Genomic DNA, 23,936 nt, shown 5'->3' on the forward strand with positions numbered 1-23,936 from the left:
GTCCTGCCCCAGTCACCTGCAGCACTGTTGTATATAGAGATATATAACGTGTCATATGTTGTATGTGAATATATGTCTGGCTTGTAATAGTCTAGGGTGTATATTTTAACATTTATGCAACAGTTCTAACAGGAACCAATTGACGTGGACGTATCGAAACAGTTGTAGACAAAGAGTTCTTTCAACAGATGTAAAGAGGAGAAATCCTTCACGACTGAGACAATTTTTATTTTTGTTCCTTTTCTCCACGTTAAAAAACGACCCTGGTGTCTAACTCTGTCCCGTGGGGAGGCATTGTAAATAGGAACAGATGTAAATAACACAACACATACCTGAATTATTTACGAACATTTATTCTCATGATCTGGCCAGCATTTTCAGAAATTACATGTTTTTACATCTTGGCTGTCCGAAGTGACACCGCTCCCACGTCATTTGGTCGTCCGCCCTCTCCAGTGTCCGGCTAACGACTCTTTGAATCTCTCCAAAACTAACTACATCACGTGTTCCTTTACGTCACATCATTATGTGTTTCAGACCAACCTAATGTCCCGATCTAGTTATTTGTTTATCCAAACCCAAAAATAGCGTTTACATCTATTTTCACATTCCTCTTGCGATTCACACGTCAATCATCTCTTCCTGATTCAATGGTTTATTCTTCTAAGCATAATAACTGATCCAGCGACCATCTGTTACTCAAATCAATAATGTTTTGACCCTTGGCCCTGCTTGCCACGGTTAACAGATACTACGCTATGATCACAGCCTAAAGGGTCACCATTACAGGATGAATTGAGAAAAATAAATATATAGAAAACAGAAGGGGAGACAAAACAAAACGCTAGAGTGTCACTCGCTGTGTAAATTGTTTTTGGTGATCGTGGCTGCGCGAAAGCTCTATAAAGGATAAAGCAGGCAGCCTCCACAATGCAGGTTGCATCGAGCTGCCGGGTCTTTGATTCACCAAAAACCTGCCTTGCCGCCTGCCCAACAGGCGTTGCCCTCTTCTGCCGGTGATTTTTCTTTTTTATTCCCCCGTTGGGGTCTTATTGGCTTTATTTCGGGGTTTTCCATCTCCTAGCCTTTGCCTACAGAAGCAGGTCCTACATGGCAGCAGGGAGAGTTAAATTATACCGTTTGACCGCTCAGTATATACATATACATGAAAGCTAGTTGGAAAAGGGATTCATCTGCCCTTTGAAAGATTTTGTTTTTAATCCTTCTGGGAGAATAGCCACCCTCCTCACCAGGCAAGGCTGGTGGGGGAACCTGTTTAGTCAGACATAAAAACATACATAAATATAAAAAATATACCTGGTGAATATATCCAAGTGCAAAAGAGATGCATGAATGTATGAGATAGATGGATAGTGGTAGGATGCCCCATCCCCTGCTAGAAAAAAAAAACCTGCCGTTTACATTATAGATGATTTGTGGTTTTGTAGATGTTAATCCAATGAAACTTCAGTGTTTGTAAAAATAGTACCCAATAGCAATTTTCTTTATTAGAAACATTATATAGGCTACATATGTGCATACATGTTTCAGCTGTGATTGTTTTTTTTTGTTTGTTTTTTTTTTGTTTTGTTTTTTTTTAAATCTAGGCCACTAGTCTCAAGATTTCAAATGCAAGAGTTTTTTGCTTTTTTTTTAATAGAGAAAATGAGAGTGGGGGAAAGAAAGAGAAGTCCTATGCTATTTTGGCAAGCGATTCAGTACATTTATTCATGACAATTCATATGTATCATTCTATCTTCTATCCAATTCATTACTATCACACGTGTCATTATAGGAAACTCTTTATACAAATTTATTACCTAGTAATAAATTCGTATAAAATGTGTTTCAAGTTTGTTGAAATCAAATAATTCAAACCAGCTGTTGAGGAATAATTTATACCTACATGCAAATATCCATTCGCACAACATGTGTACCCTGTATTGATTTTTTTTTTTCACACGCCCACATATATAAGGAGTCTACATGGCTGGATCTTTTCTCTTTCTTTCGAACTGGAGTTCTGTTGAAACGTTAATTGATTAGCGTACATCCTTACAATATCTATATATATTGTCAAATGACCTTGTAACAAGTGAACCCACTTTCCGGTTTACAACATCCAGTTGCGCATGCGCGCATAAACATTAACCCATAACAACGTAAACAAATAAATACAAATCGCTTCTTTTGCAGATTTTGACATCCTTACAATATTTATCTTTACATATAAACGGAAAAATGGGTGTGCACATTTTATGTATGTCTCGCAAAGGCGATTTTCGAGGGGCTTACTATGTCTTAAAACTTTATATACCGTCAATCGAGGATTTGCGAACGCACATCTCGTCTAGATTCATTTACATTGACTTTTATAAAAATTGCGCCATTTCGCCAGGTCACGTGTTTGTTCGACTTTTAAGTATAAATAAAGTGAAACTAAATTCAAACGGTGCATGTTCTCGGCTTTCGCGTCGGAACGTCCAGAAAGCAATCAGCTTTTTATCAATGTGGAGTTTCTCCTTATATCAGACAATTGCTATTCAATTTGGACAATCCCCTTTAAATGGGGAGTTGGTCCCCCCCCTCATCATCTTGGGAAAGCGAAATGTGTATTCATATTAAAAACCCTCTATTTATTTAAAAACAATATTATTTTCTTATATATAGTTTGCAGAATTGCATTCGCTAGTAAAAGATCTAGCTAATTTGCATATTCTTTTAAACATTTATTTTAATTAATTCCCTATTAGTTTTTTCGGTTTTCTTATGGGATGATCATCTTTAGTTAACTATTATGCGTAATTATATTCATGCAGATATTCTACATGATTTATACTTGCATAATATTTGCGTAAAAAGTTTATAGTAAACGCAAAATTTTTAACTTTGACCCCAATTTTGATCCCTTAACATTTGTTTTGGGCTCAAATCAAATTAAAAAATTTGATCCATGTCCAAGTAACCTACATCTAAAATTTAAAGTGTTTGGACCCAAAATTGGTGGAGGAGTTTGATAGAGTTTTTAAGGGTCAAATCGTTGAACTTTGACAGCCAAATTTTTGGCCGAAAACTGATTAAAAAGATTTTCCTAAATCTCAATACCCTTATGTCAAATCTAGAGTCTGTAGACTGAAAATTTACAGAGTAGTTTAGTAGAGAAATGTACACACACACAATTTCACTTTAGATATAGATATATATATATATATATATAATATACACACACACACACAGAGTTACCCAGCATTTCATGGTGATAAAATAATCTTAGATATGGAAGTTTTAAAAGCCAAAAGCAATGCAGAAAGGACCAGAATCATGAGAGTAAAGAAAAGAAAAACAAACTATCATTCCTCATCTCATTACATTATTAATTTGCAACCAAGTTGTTGGTATGGAACTTTAATTATTTCGGGAGGAAATACCTCCCCTTTCAAAAAAAAAAAAAATGTATATTCAAAAATTCTCAAAATTAAAGTTCCATACCACCAACGGACTTTATATACACCGGACATACCAACAATTTGGTTACAAATTAATTATGTAATGAGAGGAGGGATGATAGATGAATAAACAGTTAGACATTTCTTTACTCAAACATACCCATCTATTTGTTTTTCTTTACTTTTGTGATTCCAGTCCTTTCTGCATTGCTTTTGGCTTTTAAAATTTCCATATATTCCTTTACCAGCAATACTTCAAGCAAACTACTACTTACTTTTATGTTTAAATATATTTAATTCATGCAGATGTCATATAACTAACTAGCATGGGTACCCGGGTGTTTGGAGGTGTGTGTGGAGCAAAAAGAAAAAAAAAAAGTGGTAGTAGGCAGACAGGCTCGAACCCGTGACGCGAAGGCAGAAAAGAAAGTGAAAGAAAACCTGACGTCTTAGCTGATGTCTCCATGATGTGACCGGAAGTCAAAAGCATTAAAATTAACCAAAGTCAATCCAATGGTGACAATGACTTGCTAAAATGTCGGCGGAAAAAAAAAAAAAAAAAAAAAAAAAAAAAAAAATCGACCCCCTCCTTGTACAAAACGGCCAAGTTTAGTGTGAAGGAATCAACGTTTTTGGCCAATTTTTCGATATTTGTCGGAGATGTTGAGCTTCAAAATGATACCGATCTGGTCAGGATCCGTTGCCTCTGTCGAAAGTTTTTGCAAAACATACAAACATACATACATTTAAACAGACAGGTGAGATTTATATTATAGACTAGCCTGGGTGCCGGTGTTGCCTGGGTGTTTCGAGGTGTGTTGAGCAAAAAAAAAAAAAAAAAAAAAAAAAAAAAAATTTGTAGTAGGCTTGAACCTGTGACGCAAAGGCGGAAAAGAAAGTGGAGATGTGTGTAAGGGTGTTGGTTGAGCAAAAATAAAAATAAAAAATTTTTTTTAATTTTTAAAGTAGGAGTAGTAAGCAGGCTCAAACCCGTAATGTGCCCGAGGATAGGAAAAAAGTGGGGGGGGACCCCTGTTCTACCAATGTGCCTACCATGGTCGTGATGTCATGAACAGTCGAAATAACGCCTTTTATGTGAAGTCGTGGGTGCGAGAGTTGAATGACTTGCAAAAAATGTCAGCGAAAAAACGACCCTCTCTGTAGTAAAGTTTTGATATTTGTTGTCCGAAGGATTGAGCTTCAAAATGATACCGATCTCATGAAAATTTGTCACTTCTGTCGAAAGTTTTTGCGAGACATACATACAGACAGTTGAAATTTATATTATAGACTAGCAGGGGTTCCCATCATTGCCCGGGTGTTTAGAGCAAAACAGAAAAGTGGTAGTAGGCAGGCTCAAACCAGTGACGCGAAAGGAAGTGAAAGGCGTTCAAATTTAGCAATGTCAAAAAGTTGCTAAGTCAAGGAGTTCACGCAGGTGCAGAAATGAATGTCTGGCTGCAGGCCAGTTGAGTTTCTGCCGTTCCCCACGATGTTGGGAAAAAAACCAGCTCTCCACAAAAAGGAGGAGCTCTGGCAGTGTCCAAATGAATAGCAATTGTCTGATATAAAGAGTTTCCCCCCACATTGATCAAAGCTAATTGCTTTCAAGACGTCTCGACAGGAAGGCTGAAAAATCGACTTTGCTTTGATTAGCATCGCTTTATTTATACGAGAATGACAAACACAGGGAACTAGGGTTTTTTTTTTTTTAAATCAATCAATATAAATATACAGACGACGTCCGTTTATAAATCATAGATATCATTATCTAGGAAGTATAAGGAAACTTCTAAATAAATGTAACATACTCAAGACTCCAACCCCACCCCAAAAAAACCCTTTTGTGGACATACAAAAATGTGCGCGGCTGTTTTGCCAGAGAGAGAGATAGAGATATAGATAGATAGATGATTTCAAGTTTTAAAACAAAAATTTAAAAATTAAAATAAAAAAAATGACTAGAATCAGAATCAAAATATGCAGTACTCCAGCCTTGGTCATCATTTAGCACTTTAGCCTTTGTTGTTACTGTTTGGCCTATTGACAGATAGCTAAAAAAAAAAGCTAGAACTGCTCAGAATTTAGATTTACTCCTGCCAAATCAATTGGGTTTTTTTTCAATGTTCAAATTGAAAGTGTTTCAGAGGCCCAAATACACCATATATCAAGTTTCAAGTCTGTAGACAATATATTCAGAGAGGAGTTTGGTAGAGACGTTTCACATACACACTGACAATATCACGTTTTTATATATAGATATATATAAAAACCTGTCTGTTTAGATGTATGTATGTATGTCTGCCTGAAACTTTCGACAGAGGCGACGGATTTTCACAAGATCGTTATGGTTTTGAAGCGCGACTATTCGGACGAGAAATATCGAGAATTGGTTAAAAACATTAATTCCTTCACCCTCAACTGGGCACTTTTCTACAGGGAGAAGTGGGGGGGGGTCGCTTTTTTTGCCAATATTTTTGAAAGTCATCCCCTCTTTCTGATCGACTAGTCTTAAGTTAAACTTTTATCATTTCCGGTTTGGTGATGGATGCAACAGCAAAGATGTCAAATTTTTTTTTTTTTCAGATTCTTTTCCTCGTTCGCAGTATGGGTTTGAGCTTGCCTGCCTAACATTTTTTTTTTTTTTTTTGTGCTCAACACACACCTTCAATTCAAACACCCGGGCAATGCCAGGAACCCAGGCTAGTATGAATATAAAAAAATGATTTTGTATGTTTAATTAGAGCTATTTCATTATCGGAACAACATTAGAGCTATTCGGTTTCCGGAATACATCATAACATTCCCCAACTAGTCTGGCATTATGAACCCATTGCGATTTCTCACATTTCTAGTCAGATTAAAAAAATATTTATAGGATTGAAAAGACAAGATAATAAACAAGATAAGTAGCAAAATCGATATCGTTATTTTATTTTTTACTTATCTAACCTATTAAGCGAAATACAAAGCATCAAATTGTGGGAATCTTTTTTCAAAATTTTGTAATTTAAAATTGTAAAGCAGCTTTTTATTAGATTAAAACTAAATACATCCGCCGACTTATTTACCTGTCAAATACATGTGTGTATATATAAACTTTGTAAGATATTTATTTGAAACTAGCCTAGGTGCCCGGCATTGCCTGGGTGTTTGGAGGTGTGTGTTAAAAAAAAAAAAAAAAAAAAAAAAAAAAAAAAAAAAAAGTGGTAGTAGGCAGGCAGACTCGAACCCATACCGTGAAAGAGGAAAACGTGGAAAAAAAAAACAAAAAAAAAACGTAACGTCTTTGCCATTGCATCCATGGCAAAGCCGGAAGTGGTGAAGGTTTAAATTAAGGCTAGTCAATCAAAAAGAGAGAATGACTTTCGAAAATATCGGCGAAAAAAGTGAACCCTCCCTGTAGAAAAGTGCCCAGTGAAGGAATTAAGGTCTTTAGCTAATTTTTTTTATATTTGTCATCAGAAGGCCCGAGCTTCAAAACGATACTGATCCTGTGAAAATTCATTGCCTCTGTTGAAAGTTTTTGGCAGGCATACAAAAATACATACATTTAAACAGACAGATGAGATGGAAACAGCATTTTGTAGTTAAGACAACAAAACAAAAATGGAGTAAAAAAAAAAAAAAAAAAAAAAAAAAAAATATGCGGCAACTAAATATTACTAAAGGCAAGATAAATTACTCTTCTACATATCTGGAAAAGTCATTTTTGGTTTGTTTTACAATCCACAAAAAGTTGTCAAGAAACAGATATATAACTAATAAATGTTATCGAAGGCAAGTCAAGTTACTTTTCTACCTATCTGGAAAAGTTTGTAGTGTTTTTGGTATAAAATGTTTATTCGGTTTGAAAAACAAGTAATATTGAGCGCTACCGAATAATTAAAAAAATAAAATAAAATGACTGCATCGTCTCTTTACATCTTTGAAGTTTCAAAGATTTCAAAATAAAAAACAAAACACTGTAGAAACCCACCCAATAAATTTTACCATGACATTTATTGGGGGGGGGGGGGTTCTACCATCATATTTTTTTTCAAAAATGTAAAGAGAAATTGCAGCCATATTTTCTTATTCTTGGATAGCACACAACATTACTAATTTTTCAAACCGAATAAACATTTTACATTAGATAAAAAACACTAAAATCTTATTCAGTGAGGTAGAAAAGTAACTTATCTTGCCTTTGGTAATATTTATTTGTTATATATTTGTTTTTTTGACATTTTTTGTACCTCTCTGAATTATAAAATAAACCTGCAAATAGTATCAAGCATTTCATGAGAATAAGAAAAATTTTCACTAAGATTTGAAGTCTTGATAATGACTTAAAAATAAGTAGTATACAAAATACTGTTAGCAACCCGCCCAATAAATGTCACGGTAACATTGGAGGAGTTTCTAACAGTTATTGGTTTTATTTTTATTTTAAAGTCATTTTCGGGTCTCCAAATATTTAGTTGGTAAATTGACCCCATTTTTGTCCTAAAATGTTAGAATGGTCTTGAAATGGTGAATTATTTTACATAAATCTACAATTCTAAAACTGTTTTTGTTAAGTCTTCAGGATGTTCACAATTTCTCTTAGCCCTACAATTAACCCAAAGTCCGAGTAGCACCCCATATTCTCATTGCATAAATACCCTCTTAACACCACACAGTCATCTTAAAAAATTATTTTTAAATATATAGGATTTATCTCCCATACGAGAAAAAAAAACAAAAAAAACAGTTAACTGCCCTAAAACGCTAGAATGACCTAAAATAGGGAATTATTTTACATTAAATTCTAAAATAATTTTTGTTTATCTTTCATTAAAGTTTTTCAGAGAATTTCATAATTGCTTAAAAAGGTAGAATCACATTTTCAAGGGGTGATCAGAAGAAGTGGGGAGGGGGGGTTAACAAAAAGTATAAAATCTAAATTAACACCAAAGAAATATTGCAATATATTCGTTTTAATAAAATGCATTGCAATTTTTTTTGTACATAAAATGCATTGCAATTTTTTTTGTACATAAAATGCATTGCAATTTTTTTTGTACATAAAATGCATTGCAATTTTTTTTGTACATAAAATGCATTGCAATTTTTTTGTACATAAAATGCATTGCAATTTTTTTGTACATAAAATGCATTGCAATTTTTTTTGTACATAAAATGCATTGCAATTTTTTTGTACATAAAATGCATTGCAATTTTTTTGTACATAAAATGCATTGCAATTTTTTTGTACATAAAATGCATTGCAATTTTTTTGTACATAAAATGCATTGCAATTTTTTTGTACATAAAATGCATTGCAATTTTTTTGTACATAAAATGCATTGCAATTTTTTTGTACATAAAATGCATTGCAATTTTTTTGTACATAAAATGCATTGCAATTTTTTTGTACATAAAATGCATTGCAATTTTTTTGTACATAAAATGCATTGCAATTTTTTTGTACATAAAATGCATTGCAATTTTTTTGTACATAAAATGCATTGCAATTTTTTTGTACATTGAGTTCTCTAACTTCTTTTCTTTTAATGAATACATAGCATTTTTAAGAAATTGCAGCTTATTTATGTGCATTTACTGACGATTATTTGGAAACCATTAATTTCTTTAGATTGTCAGTTGCATATTCTGATTGCTTGTACAAAAATACACTTACATGGTAAATTGCATTGCTTAATCTTGTGTTTTAACAAAGATATAACACATTTACTGCAAAAAGTAGTGTAAAAAATGTGTCAAAACATGATTAATTTTATTTATTGCGGACTATTATCCTCATCTTTTAGTAGTTGTTTCACGACGTTTCGGCCAACTATTCCTCTAGCCTTCGTCAGGTGGTAACGTCGACGGATAGGAACTCTGAATCTCCTGACTGCATTCACTGCAATTACCGCCTTCTATAGTTATCGTCTCACCACGTTTAGGCCAAGTATGCCTCTGACCGGCTTTGGGTAGGATTGAAACCGCTATCTTCAGACAATTTTCACCTGGAACTGTAAAGATTCAACGTCTATCAACGAACAAAGGCCAGAGGAATAGTTGGCCGAAATGTCATGAAACAATAAAAGAGGAGGATAATTGTCTGCAATAAAGAAAATTAATAAATAATATTCATCTCAATGAATTCCAATTTAATAATATAAAACTTATATGGTCTTAAAGAAAGAAAAATATTCAAACGTGCAAGGCACAAAAATAGTCGTAACTTAATTTTAATCGGAGTTAAACAAATTTAAAAAGATTATTAGTTCATGAAGCTCCATGTATGCCATTGAGATATTTTAAGCAATTTAAATTTTTTTCATGTGTATTGCTACTAGTACAATTACTGATTCTGTTCTAAATTCGTTTTCCAATTCTCTCAAAAAATGATCACTTATGGAGTTTGTTGGGGGTTTTTTGGGGGGGGGATTTTTTTTTATTTTTTTCACATTACCTTAAAACCCCATGTCATATGTGCATATATTTTCGCAAAGATAAAAAGAAAAATACACATGCAGAGATGGATCTATAGGTATTAGTTTAAAAAAAATCAAGAAATATTTATAATTTCAGCGTCGGTTCCAGCAAAGCTAAATTAAATTTTAAGCAAAAACAATTCAAAGAATTGTTTGGCCATCGGAAAATAACGATATTTTTCAATTCTAATACAGATTTCTCAAAAAGTACCAAGCTTTCTGTTTCCATATTCAGATTTATCATCACAACCCTAATATAGAAGATCGTTTGTGGGTGCCAATTCCATGGGTCAGTGGATAGAGCTGTTGATTATCAACTAAATGCTTGTAGGTTCGATCCATGACTTTGGATGTGTGTTATACTAGCCACAATGAAAAGCTGTGATACAGAAAAACTATCTGAATGGCTACTATATATATATATATATATATATATATATATATACACACACACACACATCACACATTTATGACCAAATAATTATTCTTTATACCTACAGACACTAGTGTTTCATGCTTATGCAATCATCAGTGTAGTAGTGACGATTCTTGCTGGTCATGAGATTCGAACTCAGCCACAAAGTTACATTTAGCTCAATTTGCCAAGCTACTTGGCCTTTTGGCCAAGATCAAAGCGTAGTATCTGTTTTTCAGATGCAGCACTTCCATTTCTCGTTCTTTCAGTGGAGGAGAAATCCTTCACGGCTGAGAATTTTTATTTTTGTGCCTTTTCTCCATGTTAAGAAATGACCCTAGTGTCTAACTGCCCCGTGGGGAGGCATTGTAAATAGGTACCTCAGGGCCATCAAACAATTTCTACGAGGATGAAGGGAATTATAAATTATTAAATGCCAAATTCGGGCGAATACACTTGAAAATGTAGAAAGTTCGCAGGATCAGAAGTCCTGAATATTACATAGACACTTAGGTGACTGTCTTAGTTATAATTCCACAGACAGTGCCCATCCTTAAGTAGGCTTAAAGGGGCTTGATAATTATATTTAAATAATAATTATTCATTTAAACTTACAGTGGTGTTTCATGCTTATGCGATCATCAGTGTAGGGTTGACAATTCCTGCCATTTTATTTATATATATATATATATTTCTATTATATAAAAGAAACTTTGCATTTGAGTTCACTCCCTATATAAATGGTTAGGTCAACATTTTTGAAATTTCACACAAATGTACCTTATGTGACTGGGAGTGTTCTTAGATAGGTCTTGTACCAGAAGGTCTCCGATAATTATCGAAAATAATCAAAAAACATTAATCTAGAGTGTTTGAATGACCGGAAGTCATGAACATTGCATAGATGCTTAGTTGACTGCCTTAGTTATAATATCGTAGACAGTGCCCATTCTTAAGTAGGCTTAAAGGAGCGTGATAATTATATTTAAACTAGCTTGGCTGCCCGGCATTGCCCAAGTGTTTGGAGGTGTGTGTTGAGCATAAAAAAATAAAAAAAAAGTGGTAGTAGGCAGGCAGGCTCGAACCCGTGCTGTGAAGGCCGAAAAGAATGTGAAAGAAGATCTGACATCTTAGCAGATGTCTCCATAACACGACACAGAAGTCAAAAACGTTGAAACCAAAATCAATCCAACGGTGACGATGACTTGCTAAAATGTCAGAAAAAAAAAAAAAAAATCGACCCCCTCCTTGTACAAAACGGCAGAGTTTAGGATGAAGGAATTAAGGTTTTTGGCCAATTTTTCGATATTTTTCATCAGAGACGTCGAGCTTCAAAATGATACCAATCTTGTCAGGATCTGTCGCCTCTGTCAAAAGTTTTTGTGAAACATACATACATTTAAACACACATTATAGAAGATAATTTTTCTTTATACAAACACTGGTGTTTCAGGCTTATGCGATTATCAGTCCAGAGTTGACACTTCTTGCCATTTTATATATATATATATATATATATATATATATATATATATATATATATACTATTATATTGAAAGGAACATTGTGTTTAAGTTCATTCCCTATAGACTCAAAAATGGCTAGACCGATTTTTTTTTAATTTCACACAAATGTACACTATGTGTCTGGGAGTGTTCTGAGATAGATCTTGTACCAGAATGTCTCCGGTAATTATCAAAATTAAGCAAAAAACATTAAAGATGGAACAGTCCGATTTTGACCAAAGTTAGCATTTTTACACAGTCTGACGTCACGAGTGCATTAGGGAAGTTTTATCACCGCACAAACAAACGTGTCCGGCATATAAAATCAACAGTAGGTTCTTTTATATGATAGGGATGCGTTCGAAATGAGTATTTCAATTTAGAGCACAATTGAAGCATGATACTTGACTTTTGGCTTTTTAAACTTTAATGCAAGCCATCATAAAATAAATAAGTTTATAAAATCAACAGTAGGTTCTCTACAGTGCAATGTAGAGTACAATTCTAATGTGAACCAAGTCAATGCGGGGAGGTATGCGAGTTTTCTACCGGTGCACTGCAATGGGTCCCCAACTAGAGCAGGTAATAAATAGATTTGAGAGAAAAATGGGCGATTTCGCTGAGAATAAAAATATAGGAGTGTGAAACATTCATTGATCATCATCCAATCCTGGGCGACATCGGGTCATTCTGCTAGTATATATAAAAATGAAACGGGCGTAAGACAAAAATGGATTAACCGTGCGTCAAAAATGAAATTAACAATGCAAACCGAGTTTTATATTAATTTATTTATTGCGGACTATTATTCTCATCTTTATTAGTTGTTGTTTCACAACGTTTCGGCCAACTATTCCTCTGGCCTTCGTCAGGTGGTAACTGCGACGGATAAGAACTTTGAATCTCCTAACTGTATTCTCAGTAATCACTGCCATCCATAGTTGTTGTCTCACCACGTTTTGGCCAAGGAAACCTCTGGCACGCTTTGGGTAGGATTGAAACCGCTATCTTCAGACAATTCTCATCTGGAACCGTAGAGATTCGATGTCTATCAACTGCGCCACGGGCCCCAAAGGGCGATAGAGGTTGGATTTTTGGATCTTATAAATCTACGTTTATTTATTATCTGATCTTCCATGGTCGGGTCCGTACCGATTGGTATATATATTATTCCTTAATTGGAATTCATTATTGAGAAAAGTACTATTTATATTATAGACGTTGACTCTCTACGGTTTCAGATGAGAATTGTCTGAAGATAGCAGTGATTGCTGAGAATGCAGTTAGGAGACTCAAAGTTCCTATCCGTCGTGGTTACCACCTGACGAAGGCCAGAGGAATAGTTGGCCGAAACGTCGTGAAACAACAACCAATAAAGATGAGAATGATAGTCCGCAATAAAATAAATTAATATAAATAATACTCATCTCAATAATGAATTCCAATTAAAATAATATATAAACCGAGTTTTTTTTTGTTCAATTCAATGAAACTAGCCAGTATATATATATATATATATATATATATATATATATATACACATACATACACACACACGCATACACCTGTTTATCAATAAACATTTCTACGAAAAAGTGATTTTATGTCCTTGAACTGTCATAAAAATAACTTGTATAGTCCAACTGAGACTTCGTGGTGAACGAGGGTGCAGTAAAAACACTATGGCCATTGTTATTATAAAGGCCTTAGCAATCGAGCGTGACGACATACAAAATAGATCTACCAGCAATCACAGTAACAAATAACCATCAAGTTGGCTTTGAAAAATATCAGCTCGGTATACCTGCCACCATCTCGGAATTTCTCAACTGTCATTTTTTTTTTGTTTTCTTTTATGTGTGTTGGTATACAAAAATTAAAGCAGAGTAAAGTGGTACTGATTGTAACCTGACGAGTTACATCAGTCAGAACTCGACTAGCTACAACCACTATATGATTTCCCTGTGCTTATATCTAAATGCAGATTCCATGAACAAAACTTTTTTCCCCAGAACTCCCCACCTATAGGACACTGTTTCCCTGGCCTGTTTCCCCAATTAAAATGACTAATGTTTATGTAAATTTTTTTTTTAAAGTCCAACGTGTGGTTATTGAGAAAAGTAAAAAAAAAAAACAAACGAGTGATTTGCTAGGTACAATCTCTCCTTTGTTGGAAGAGGGGGAGGAGGCATAAATGTGCTAGTGCATTGTACAGCGCAGAAGTAAGTGTGCATATTATGGACCGGATTTCTCATAATTGTCCACTCAGACGTCAATGCCAGAATATAGCGAGCACCATTCAAAACGCTCAGAAACCCGATTAAATCATTGTTTTTTTGTTTGTTTGTTTTGAATAGTGTTTTGAATTCAATGTTTACAATATTTTTGTTTATTTGTTAGGTGAAAGTACAAAATAGTTACAAAACACCCTCCCCATATTAAGAATAGCTTTCTAAATAATATTTCAGCGCGGTAACAGATGCATAATTTACCTGTCATTGTTGGTGTAGCTATACCGGACAACGGACTTGAACGAGAATCCCCCGCTAATTTTTATAGTATGTAGTATAATTTTCGAGGTTGGGGGTGTTTATTCCGAAAGTCGTTCTTAACATGGGGAACTTGGAGGAGGGGGGGGGGTTATACTACACTGGGTTAGGTCGTTAAAAAAAAAAAAAAAAAAGTCAATTTTTACGTGCCCCAGCGTATTATAAACACCCTAACCTTCCCATGTTAAGAACGGCTTTCGCGGTTGGGGGGTTATTCTGAAAGCCGTTCTTACCATGGGGAGGTGGAGGTGCTTATAATGCTGGCGCATCATGTCGTAAAAATTGACCCAAAAAAATACCAACTGCAGAATACCGGTTAAAATTGGAGGGGGGGGCGGATTCTTGTTCAGCTCTGCCTACCGGACATTTACGAGAAATCCAGTTTGAATATGCACAACTTCTGGATCGTAAAATACATAAGTACCGGGGAAAAAAATTTTTAAAAAAATCATTTTTTTTTTATTACAACTCTTAATAAAATATACTTCCCTCCCTTAGAACAAGGACTCGTTATTTAGAATTGCCTTTTAACTGGTAAACTCTAAAATCTCCCTTAAATTATTAAATAACCGGTTATATATAGTCAGCTAACGTACTTCCTAATTTTCTGCGGAGCGTAACCGGAAGCGGTGACAAGGCAAATCAGTTTTCACTTTTATTATATATTGTATAGATATTTTTTTTGTGTTATTGTAATAATTCAATGTTATTTTGATTTCAATCTTATTAATTTTCATATACATATTTATTATATAAATTAAATTAAAATCCTTATTTTTTTAAAATTTCATAAACATTTATAAAAATTTTAAATAAAAAAAAACTCATTTTAAAAAGTTATTAAAAGTGAAAATAAAGATGGTGTTTTTATCTTTTTGTTATTTTTGTTGTATAGTTTTCAATAATGTCCTTTTCTATTTCCATAAATCGCTTCACAATAGAAATACTGAAGAATAATAAAATGAAGGAACTGATTTGCCTTGTCACCGCTTCCGGTAGCAGCCACGCCGGCAGTTAGGAAGTACGTTACTATACCGACTATAACCAAACAACTATTTCCGCATTTACACGAGGTTGTTTTTTTTATTATTATTTATTTTATTTTTGCTGTCAGTGGAAAGGTGAACCCTTTCCTTCGTTAACCAAGACACGTCGGCTACAACAAACCACGTTGAAAAAAAAAAGTTATTTTTTCTTATGATGGGGAGGGGGGGACATTTGTAAGATTCAATTTCGTTTAAAAATGATTTTTGGTAAATGTTACCTTAAGCTAAAACAGAACCACTAATTTGGATTTTTAGGAGTATTCGAGGTCGCTGACAACGAATCTGATAGACCCGTTGCAAATTTACCGTTTGCATGATATGAATCCCTGGCACTTGGACTATTTTACGCCATTTCACCGCATTCAGTAGTGTTTTCTTATGGGATGCGTTCGCGTGCGTAGTGAAGCGACTTATCACATCGGAGAAATCTTTAGCGGACATCTGAAATAAAGTTTTCAAACAAAAAGGTGCTAATGCACTTACTGATCCGCGCTATTTTTTAAATCGTATTTCCAAGTTTAAAGTTTTTTTTTTATTTATTCAATTGTAAGGTTAAAGTATAGAATAGGCACAAAACACCCTCCCCATGTTAAGAATGGCTTTTTAAATAATAACATTATTTCAGCACGGATCAATAAGTGCATTCATTGGCAATGCACTGCACACCACTGCATTTGCATGAGTACCAAAAAATAAAATTAAATAAAATAAAGTTTCCATAAGTTTACAAAAAAGATTTGTTTTTCGTTTTTTTTTTTTTTTTTTTTTTTAGAGAGGGAAGTATTCAATTATAGAACTGGTGTAGTTTAACATGTGCTTCGTTTTTCCGTAAGTAACGCGCCGACATTTACAGAGTTAGAACACCGTATAACATTTCACTGCCTCAATGTAAACACAAACAGAATTTCTGTGAAATGTTAAACGGTATTCGGCGGACGCACACGAGTGAGGCCCCCATGGTGAAATACGCATCGAAATAAATAAAAGGCCTATAATTCCTTTCCATGTTTACAAAATGGGGGATCAATTTAAACGAGTTACTAAAATGTGAGCATCCTTTTCAAATGTCGAAATAATGATTTTAAAAAAATCTGGCAGGATTGGAGTTTAGGTGGCGATTAACCTCGAACCCAAAACAACCCAAACCAAAAGCGAAAGGGACACAAATATCAAGTCACCGGTTTGTATCCCTGGAAACAGTGAACATTTTTATTTACATTGGTAAACATAGAAATAGAACTTTTTATAATTAAAAAAAAAAAAAATTAAATATGAACAAAATTGTTCTGGTACTTTTGCAGAATTGTTTTGCAACTATTCCGTACTTTCACCTAACAATTTTTTTTTTTTACAAAACAATTGAAAAAGAGAAAGTGAAAAATTGATACGCGTGTAGGGTCAATTTTAATATAAATGGTCGATTAATTAATCACGCGATTTCATCTAACAATTTACTAAAACAAAATATCATTTAAATTGAAATTTAAAAATATTGCGGTACAATAAGTGCATTAATATCAAAAAATCTAATTATAAAAAAAAATTCCGTGCCTAACAATTTAATGATAAAAAAAGTCGAATAATTGACCATGTGATTAATTAATCGACCATTTATATTAAAATTAACCCTACACGCGTATCAATTTTTCAGTTTCTTTTTTTTTTCAATTGTTTTCGTAAAAAGAAAAAAAAATGGATTTTGTAAAAAAAAAAAAAATAAAATAAATTGTTAGGTGAAAGTACAGAATAGTTGCAAAACAATTCTGCAAAAGTACCAGAACAATTCTGTTCGTATTATATTTTTTTAATTATAAAATGTTCTATTTCTATGTTTACAATATAAATAAAAATGTTCACTGTTTCCAGGGATACAAACCGGTGACTTGATATTTGTGTCCCTTTCGCTTTTGGTTTGGGTTGTTTTGGGTTCGAGGTTAACCGCCACCTAAACTCCAAGCCGGCCAAAAATCTTTTGGTACTTGTACAGTTTAATCAAGACATTCAAAAATGAAAATATTGAAAAAAGGTTATATTGTACGAATTTGTTATGGACTGAAGATAGAAAGAAAAAAAAAATTCACTTAATCTGAGAGTATTATTTTTTATTTTTTTTTTTTTTATTATTTTTACGGCGGAAAAACAAGTTCAAAAGGAAGCATCTTTGAATTTTTTTAAACACACCACGGGGAGATAACTCCAATTAAAGCGCCGACACTCCCTCCCCATCTTTATTACTAGGTTTTCTTCCTAAAAATCGAATTTTTTGCTCGGTATCACAAATTGTTTTGTTTTTTTTTGTTTTTTTTTTCGCTGTAAAAAAAAACTACTTGATGAAATTAAGTGAATTTTTTTTTTCGGACAACTTCGTTCCATAACGGATACGTACAATATAAACTTTTTTCGATATTTTTATTTTTAATGCCTTGATTAAACTGTAGAAGTATCACTTTTTGGGTTATTCGAAAAAGTTGTCAAAACAAATAAATGTTATCAAAGGCAAGATAAGTTACTTTTCTACCTAACTGGATATATTTTGTGTTTTTATTCAATGTAACATGTTTATACAGCTCGAAAAACATACATTGTTTACCGATGTATTGGAAAATTCAAAATGGCGCCCGACTCTCTTTAACACGGTAAGTTCGGGGAAAGGTGTTATAAATAATGAACTAGACAAAATACTACTAAAACCCCACCGAATATATGTCAACCTGTGTACTGTCACGTGTCACGGTAATATATATTGAGTGAATTTTTAACAGTATTTTGTCTAATTTTATATTTATAGCACCTTTTCCCAAACTTACCGTGTTAAAGAGAAGAGTCGAGCGCCATTTTGAATTCTCCGATACATCGGTAAACACAGTATGTTTTTCGAGCTGAATAAACATGTTATATTAAATAAAATCACTGAAAACATATCCAGTTAGGTAGAAAAGTAACTTGCCTTTGATAACATTTATTTGTTATATATTTGTTTTTTTTGACAACTTTTTCGAATCTATGTGTACAGTAATACAAACCCCACTTTTTTTTTTTTTTTTTTTTTTTTTTTAGATAATCCGATTTATTAGTGTTCAATCAATAATAATCCACTGAAAAAATTGCGGTGCTAATGCAGAGAGTGACGCGTCCGCGCTGTTTTTTTTTTAAATCATATCTCACGTTTAATTAAATTTTTATGAAATGTTTTTTTATTCAATTGTAAGGTTAAAGTACAGATTAGGTACAAAACACCCTCCCCATGTTAAGAATGGCTTTTTAAATAATGACTATTTCAGTACGGATCACAATTGCAAAAAAAGAAAAAAATTAGAGTCAGGGTGACGCTCGTTCAGGTCCACCAAAAATAAAACGTAAAAAGGAATTAATTTTACGACAGGGGGAAAGATCGTTCAGGTCCGCCATTAAACACTACCGGAAAACAAGAAAAAAAAAAAATGGCTTAGAAGTCTCGATAATCATTTCAAAATAATAAAATGGTAGAAACTCACTCAATAAATGTCACGGTGATATTTATTGGGTGGGTTTCTACTATATTTTTATATTTCTTATTTTGAAATCTTTTTCGAACTGAATAAACATTTTACATTAAATAAAAACACTAAAATCTTATTCAGGTAGAAAGGTAACTTATCTTGCCTTTCGTTATATATTTCTTTCTTTGGCAACTTTTTCGTACACTTGTGGATTGTAAATACAGACCGCTTGAATTTAACTTGAAAATACTATTTAAAAAATAGCACGGTAACATAAGTGCATAAGAACCGTAATGTTTTCACCTGAAATGCGTTGGTTCAAAAGATCAACAATGTAAACAATCACACACATTGGGGGGTATGTTTTACAGTCCACAGTCCTTCGAAAAAGTGGTAAAAAAAAAGTCAAATATATAACAAATAAATGTTACCAAAGGCAAGATAAATTACACTTCTACTCAACTGGGTTTGTAGTGTTTCTGATAAATTGTCAAGTGTTTATTTGGCTCGAAAAACAAGTAATGTCGATCCGATCAGTACACGAGCACAAACACAAACGGCTGCAATGTATTTGTTTATGCGCCGCATAACAAATACATTGCAGCCGTGATTTTTTTTTTTTTTCCTTTTTTCTTGTGGTCGCGTACCCTTGGAACTTGCTTGTTTTTCGAGCTGAATAAACATTTTACAATATATTAAGTAAAAACACCGAAAACTTACACAGTTAGGTAGAAGAGTAACTTACTTCGTCTTTGTTAACATTTATTATATATTTGCTTTCGATCACTTTTTCGAAAGACTGTGGACAGTAAAACATACCCATATTTTTTTTTTTTTTTTTTTTTTTTTTTTTTACTTACACAATTTTTTGATGAGGGTTATCCAAGAATTACAAAGTTCCTTTGAACTCGAACAGAACTGAGTACACTCTGTATTGTTCCACACATTCTGGTGTCGATAATCTTTAACAAATTTCCTACTGCTATTGATCTGTTGGCATACATTTTCTTCGGTCAAATATGTGGCATTTGTTTTGTCGGCGAAAGAGAAAGGGGCTCCCGCTTTATAGCAATACTGTCGCACATGATAGTTGAGAAGGGAACACAGATCTTTCTTTAAAGCGTCAGAGGTGGCATTAACACAGGCTGGAATTGTTTGGTTGGAACAAGGGTCTTTAGAAGTTTCTGGTTTGGAGTTTCCATTGTTTGTCGTGGCAGAGAGGCAGCAAGCGAGCAAACACGTAAACCAAATGACAACATAAGTCGCCATTTTTGTTGTTTGTTTGTATTTTAGAAAAAAAAATTTTTTTTTTTTTTTTTTTTTTAGAAGTGAGTAATTTTCACAGGAGTGAAAAAAAAAAAAGAATAGATATTTGAGTGAAAATACGGGGAGGATTATTATAAAAAAATATATATATTTATGATATTATTTTCGTAACTGTTTATTCTCTGTTGAGTTCTCTTCTCCTCTGGTTCCGCCTTTACATGTGGACGAGTGACGACACGTCAATTACGAAACGAGGTTTAAATACCGGAAGTTAGCTTTATACGCAAATGCATGCTGGGATTTATAGGTTTTTATTTTATTTGTTTGTTTTTTTTGTTTTTTTTTTTTTGTAAATTTGTTTTTATTTTATTACTATTTTCATTTTTTTTTCCAGGCATCCTCTATCTTTTTTCAAATGAAATTATGTATATCTACTAGCATGGGTGCCCGGCGTTGCCCAGGTATTTGGAGATGTATGTTGAGCAAAAAAAGAAAAAAGTGGTCAATTTTGTTTAACTTTGACCCCTATTATGACCCCTTTACATTTATTGTTTTAGGCTCAAATTAAGTTATTAAGTTAGATCCATGTCTAATGAACCTATATCTAAAATTTCAAGTGTTTAGACCAAAAATTGTCGGAGGAGTTTGGTAGAGTTATTAAATGTCAAATCGTTGAACTTTGACCCCTTAATCGCCAAATTTCTGGCCGAAAACGGATCACATAGATTTTCCCAAATCTCAGTACCCTGTATATCAAATTTCGAGTCTGTAGACTTAAAATTGGCAGAGTTATTGCGTAGGGAAATGTACACACACAGACACAGAGATACACACACAGACACACACACTTTCACTTTTATAGATATACTAGCATGGATGCCTGGGTGTTTGGAGGTGTATGCTGAGCAAAAAACAAAAAACAAAAACGGTAAATTTTTTTAACTTTGACCAATATTATGACCCCTTAACATTTATTGTTTTGGGCTCAAATCAATTTATTAAGTTAGATCCATGTCCAAGGAACCTATATCTAAAATTTCAAGTGTTTAGACCCCAAATTGTGGGAGGAGTTTGGTAAAGATCTCACAGTTGACAGTTATTGTGTAGGGAAATGTACACACACACACACACACACACACACTTTTATAGATATCTATCTATATATATAAAAGTGAATGTGTCTGTGTACATTTCCCTACACAATAACTCTGTCAATTTTAAGCCTACAGATTCGAAATTTGATATACAGGGTACTGAGATTTGGGAAAATCGAGGTGATTGTTTTTTGGACGGAAATTTCGTGACTAAGGGGTCAAAGTTCAACGATTTGAGCTTTGAGAACTCTACCAAACTCCTCCGACAATTTTGGGTCTAAACACGTGAAATTTTAGATATAGGTTCCTTGGACATGGATCTAACTTAATAACTTAGTTTAAGCCCGAAACAATAAATTTTAAGGGGTCAAAAGAGGGGTCAAAGTTTTAAAAAATTGACCTCTGCGGTCTCTCCCAAATTACTCAGACAATTTCTGGTCTAAATATTTGAAATTTTACATAAAGGGTATTCAGAGATACGGCAAGCTTTTTCATCGGTTTGGGTCGAAAATTTTTAGTTACCAATATATAAATGTATGTATGTATGTATGTTTGCATATTTGCCTAAAACTTTCAATAGAGGCGACGGATTTTACCAAGATCAGTACCATTTTGAAGTTCGACCTTTCATACGAAAAATATCGAAACATTGGCTAAAAACATTAATATCTTCCCCTTCAACTAGGCACTTTTCTACGGGGGGGGGGTCACTTTTTTCGCCGATATTTTTTAAAGTCATCCTCTCCTTTAGATTGTCTAGCCTTAATTTTAAAAAATGTAACTTCCGGTTTGGAGGTGGTCGTAACAGCATAGACATTAGGTTTTTACCTCGTTCTTTTCCTCCTTCGCGGTATGGGTTCAAGCCTGGCTTCCTACTTACACTTTTTTTTTTTGTTCAACAGACACATCCAAACACCCAGGAAACGCCGGGCCGAAATGCTAGTATATATATATAAAAGTGAACGTGTGTGTTTTTGTCTGTGTGTGTCTGTGTACATTTCCCTACATAATAACTCTGTCAATTTTTAGTCTACAGACTCGAAATTTGATATACGGGGTACTGAGATTTGGGAAAATCGATGTGATCCGTTTTTGGCCAGAAATTTGGCGATTAAGGAGTCAAAGTTAACGATTTGACCTTTCAGAACTCTACCAAACTCCTCCGACAATTTTGGGTCTACGCACTTGAAATTTTAGATATAGGTTCCTTGGACATGGATCTAACCATAGTTATTTTTAAATTATGTTTAATGAACATAATTTACAAATAACCTATGGATAGTAACTATAACAAGTTGATTTCTTAGGCATAACTCTAAATCTTAATGATAGCTCTTACGAACCATATTCTTTGATATTTTTCCTCATTTTTTCTGTTATCTTATCACTAGAGTTAACTAGGAATAAAGCATTGTCCCTATATAAACCCCCATTTAAACCCGGTATTTTCTTATTAATATCATCCAATAAAAATAGTCCTACCAGGTCAGTCAACTATGCAGAGTCCAGAAATCCCATTGTTACATCAAAATGGTTCACCCTATCATTCCTTGTCCATAATTCATCCTTATATCTAATTAATAGTTTCCCAGCTAGTTTAATGATCTCGATTTCTAATTTTAAAATTTCCGTTACATTTTCTGCTAATTTTAATGCTTTCTCAAATAATTTAGGAGTTATTGAACGGTAATACGAATCGATATCAAACAAAATAAATTTACTTGTTTTTTATGGGTTTTAAGAACCACTCTATTACCTCCCCAAATTAAATCCATAGTTTATGTTTAATCCTAGATTTTAGTGGTGGGATAATTCTGTCCAGTATTTTCTTACTAATATTGCCTAAATCTGGAATGCATGGTGCTATTAGTCTTATACTGGGTATATTGTTGAAGTCAGGGTTGTGTTCTTTCAATAATATATATATATATATATATATATATATATATATATATATATATATAAAATAAAATGGAGGTAGAAGGACCTGAATACTCAACGTTTCGCCTGATTTATGCGAACTTCTCAAGAGGGATGGTCATTGACGAGAGAGTCGGAGGATTGGAGCTATATATAATGATGGGGGAAAGCAACGTGTTTTCCTTATGTAAATTAGATGTCATATACACATATATATACATTTTATGAGAGAAAATAAATTAGAGTAAACTAGTGTGGTGGATTACGTCTAAAAGTTAAAATAAAAATTTATTTTCTCTCATAAAATGTATATACATGTATATATGACATCTAATTTGCATAAGGAAAACACGCTGCTCTCCCCCATCATTATATATAGCCCCAATCCTCTGACTCTCTCGTCAATGACCATCCTTCTTGAAGAAGCCCGCATAAATCAGGTGAAACATTGAGTATTCAGGTCCTTCCACCTCCATTTTATTTCATATCGTCGGATTTAATCCAGCTTAAAAATCATATATATATAATGAATAAATGACAAATATATATATATATATATATATATATATATATATATATATATGTATATATATATATATATATATATATATATATATATATATAATGAATAAATGACAAAAGTCTATATTCCAAAATTCATGATGTTGACCATCATTCCTTCAATTCAGTTGAAACTTACAATTCTTGACAGTATCTGTTTCGTAGCACAAAATCAATCACTTAATTAT

General features: G+C 33.4%; 1 protein-coding gene across 6 annotated transcripts in view; it reads right to left on the minus strand.

Annotated features, from left to right (window-relative positions):
• Positions 1-20,432, minus strand: part of LOC145266326 (uncharacterized) — a 74,222-nt gene extending 53,790 nt beyond the window's left edge. For 4 of the 6 annotated variants that reach the window (XM_080121912.1, XM_080121910.1, XM_080121911.1 and 1 more), the window contains exon 1: positions 19,768-20,293. In XM_080121912.1, the coding sequence (XP_079978038.1) occupies positions 19,768-20,176 (409 nt within the window). In that variant the 5' untranslated portion in view covers positions 20,177-20,293. Of the gene's footprint in view, positions 1-19,767 lie in introns of all 6 variants that reach the window. The other 2 variants (XM_080121909.1, XM_080121907.1) reach the window with 1 other exon arrangement.
• Positions 20,433-23,936: the final 3,504 nt, after the last annotated feature.

Source organism: Euprymna scolopes, chromosome 41 (assembly GCF_053919585.1).
Source record: "Euprymna scolopes isolate OS-2025 chromosome 41, ASM5391958v1, whole genome shotgun sequence".
Classification (NCBI taxonomy): domain Eukaryota; kingdom Metazoa; phylum Mollusca; class Cephalopoda; order Sepiida; family Sepiolidae; genus Euprymna; species Euprymna scolopes.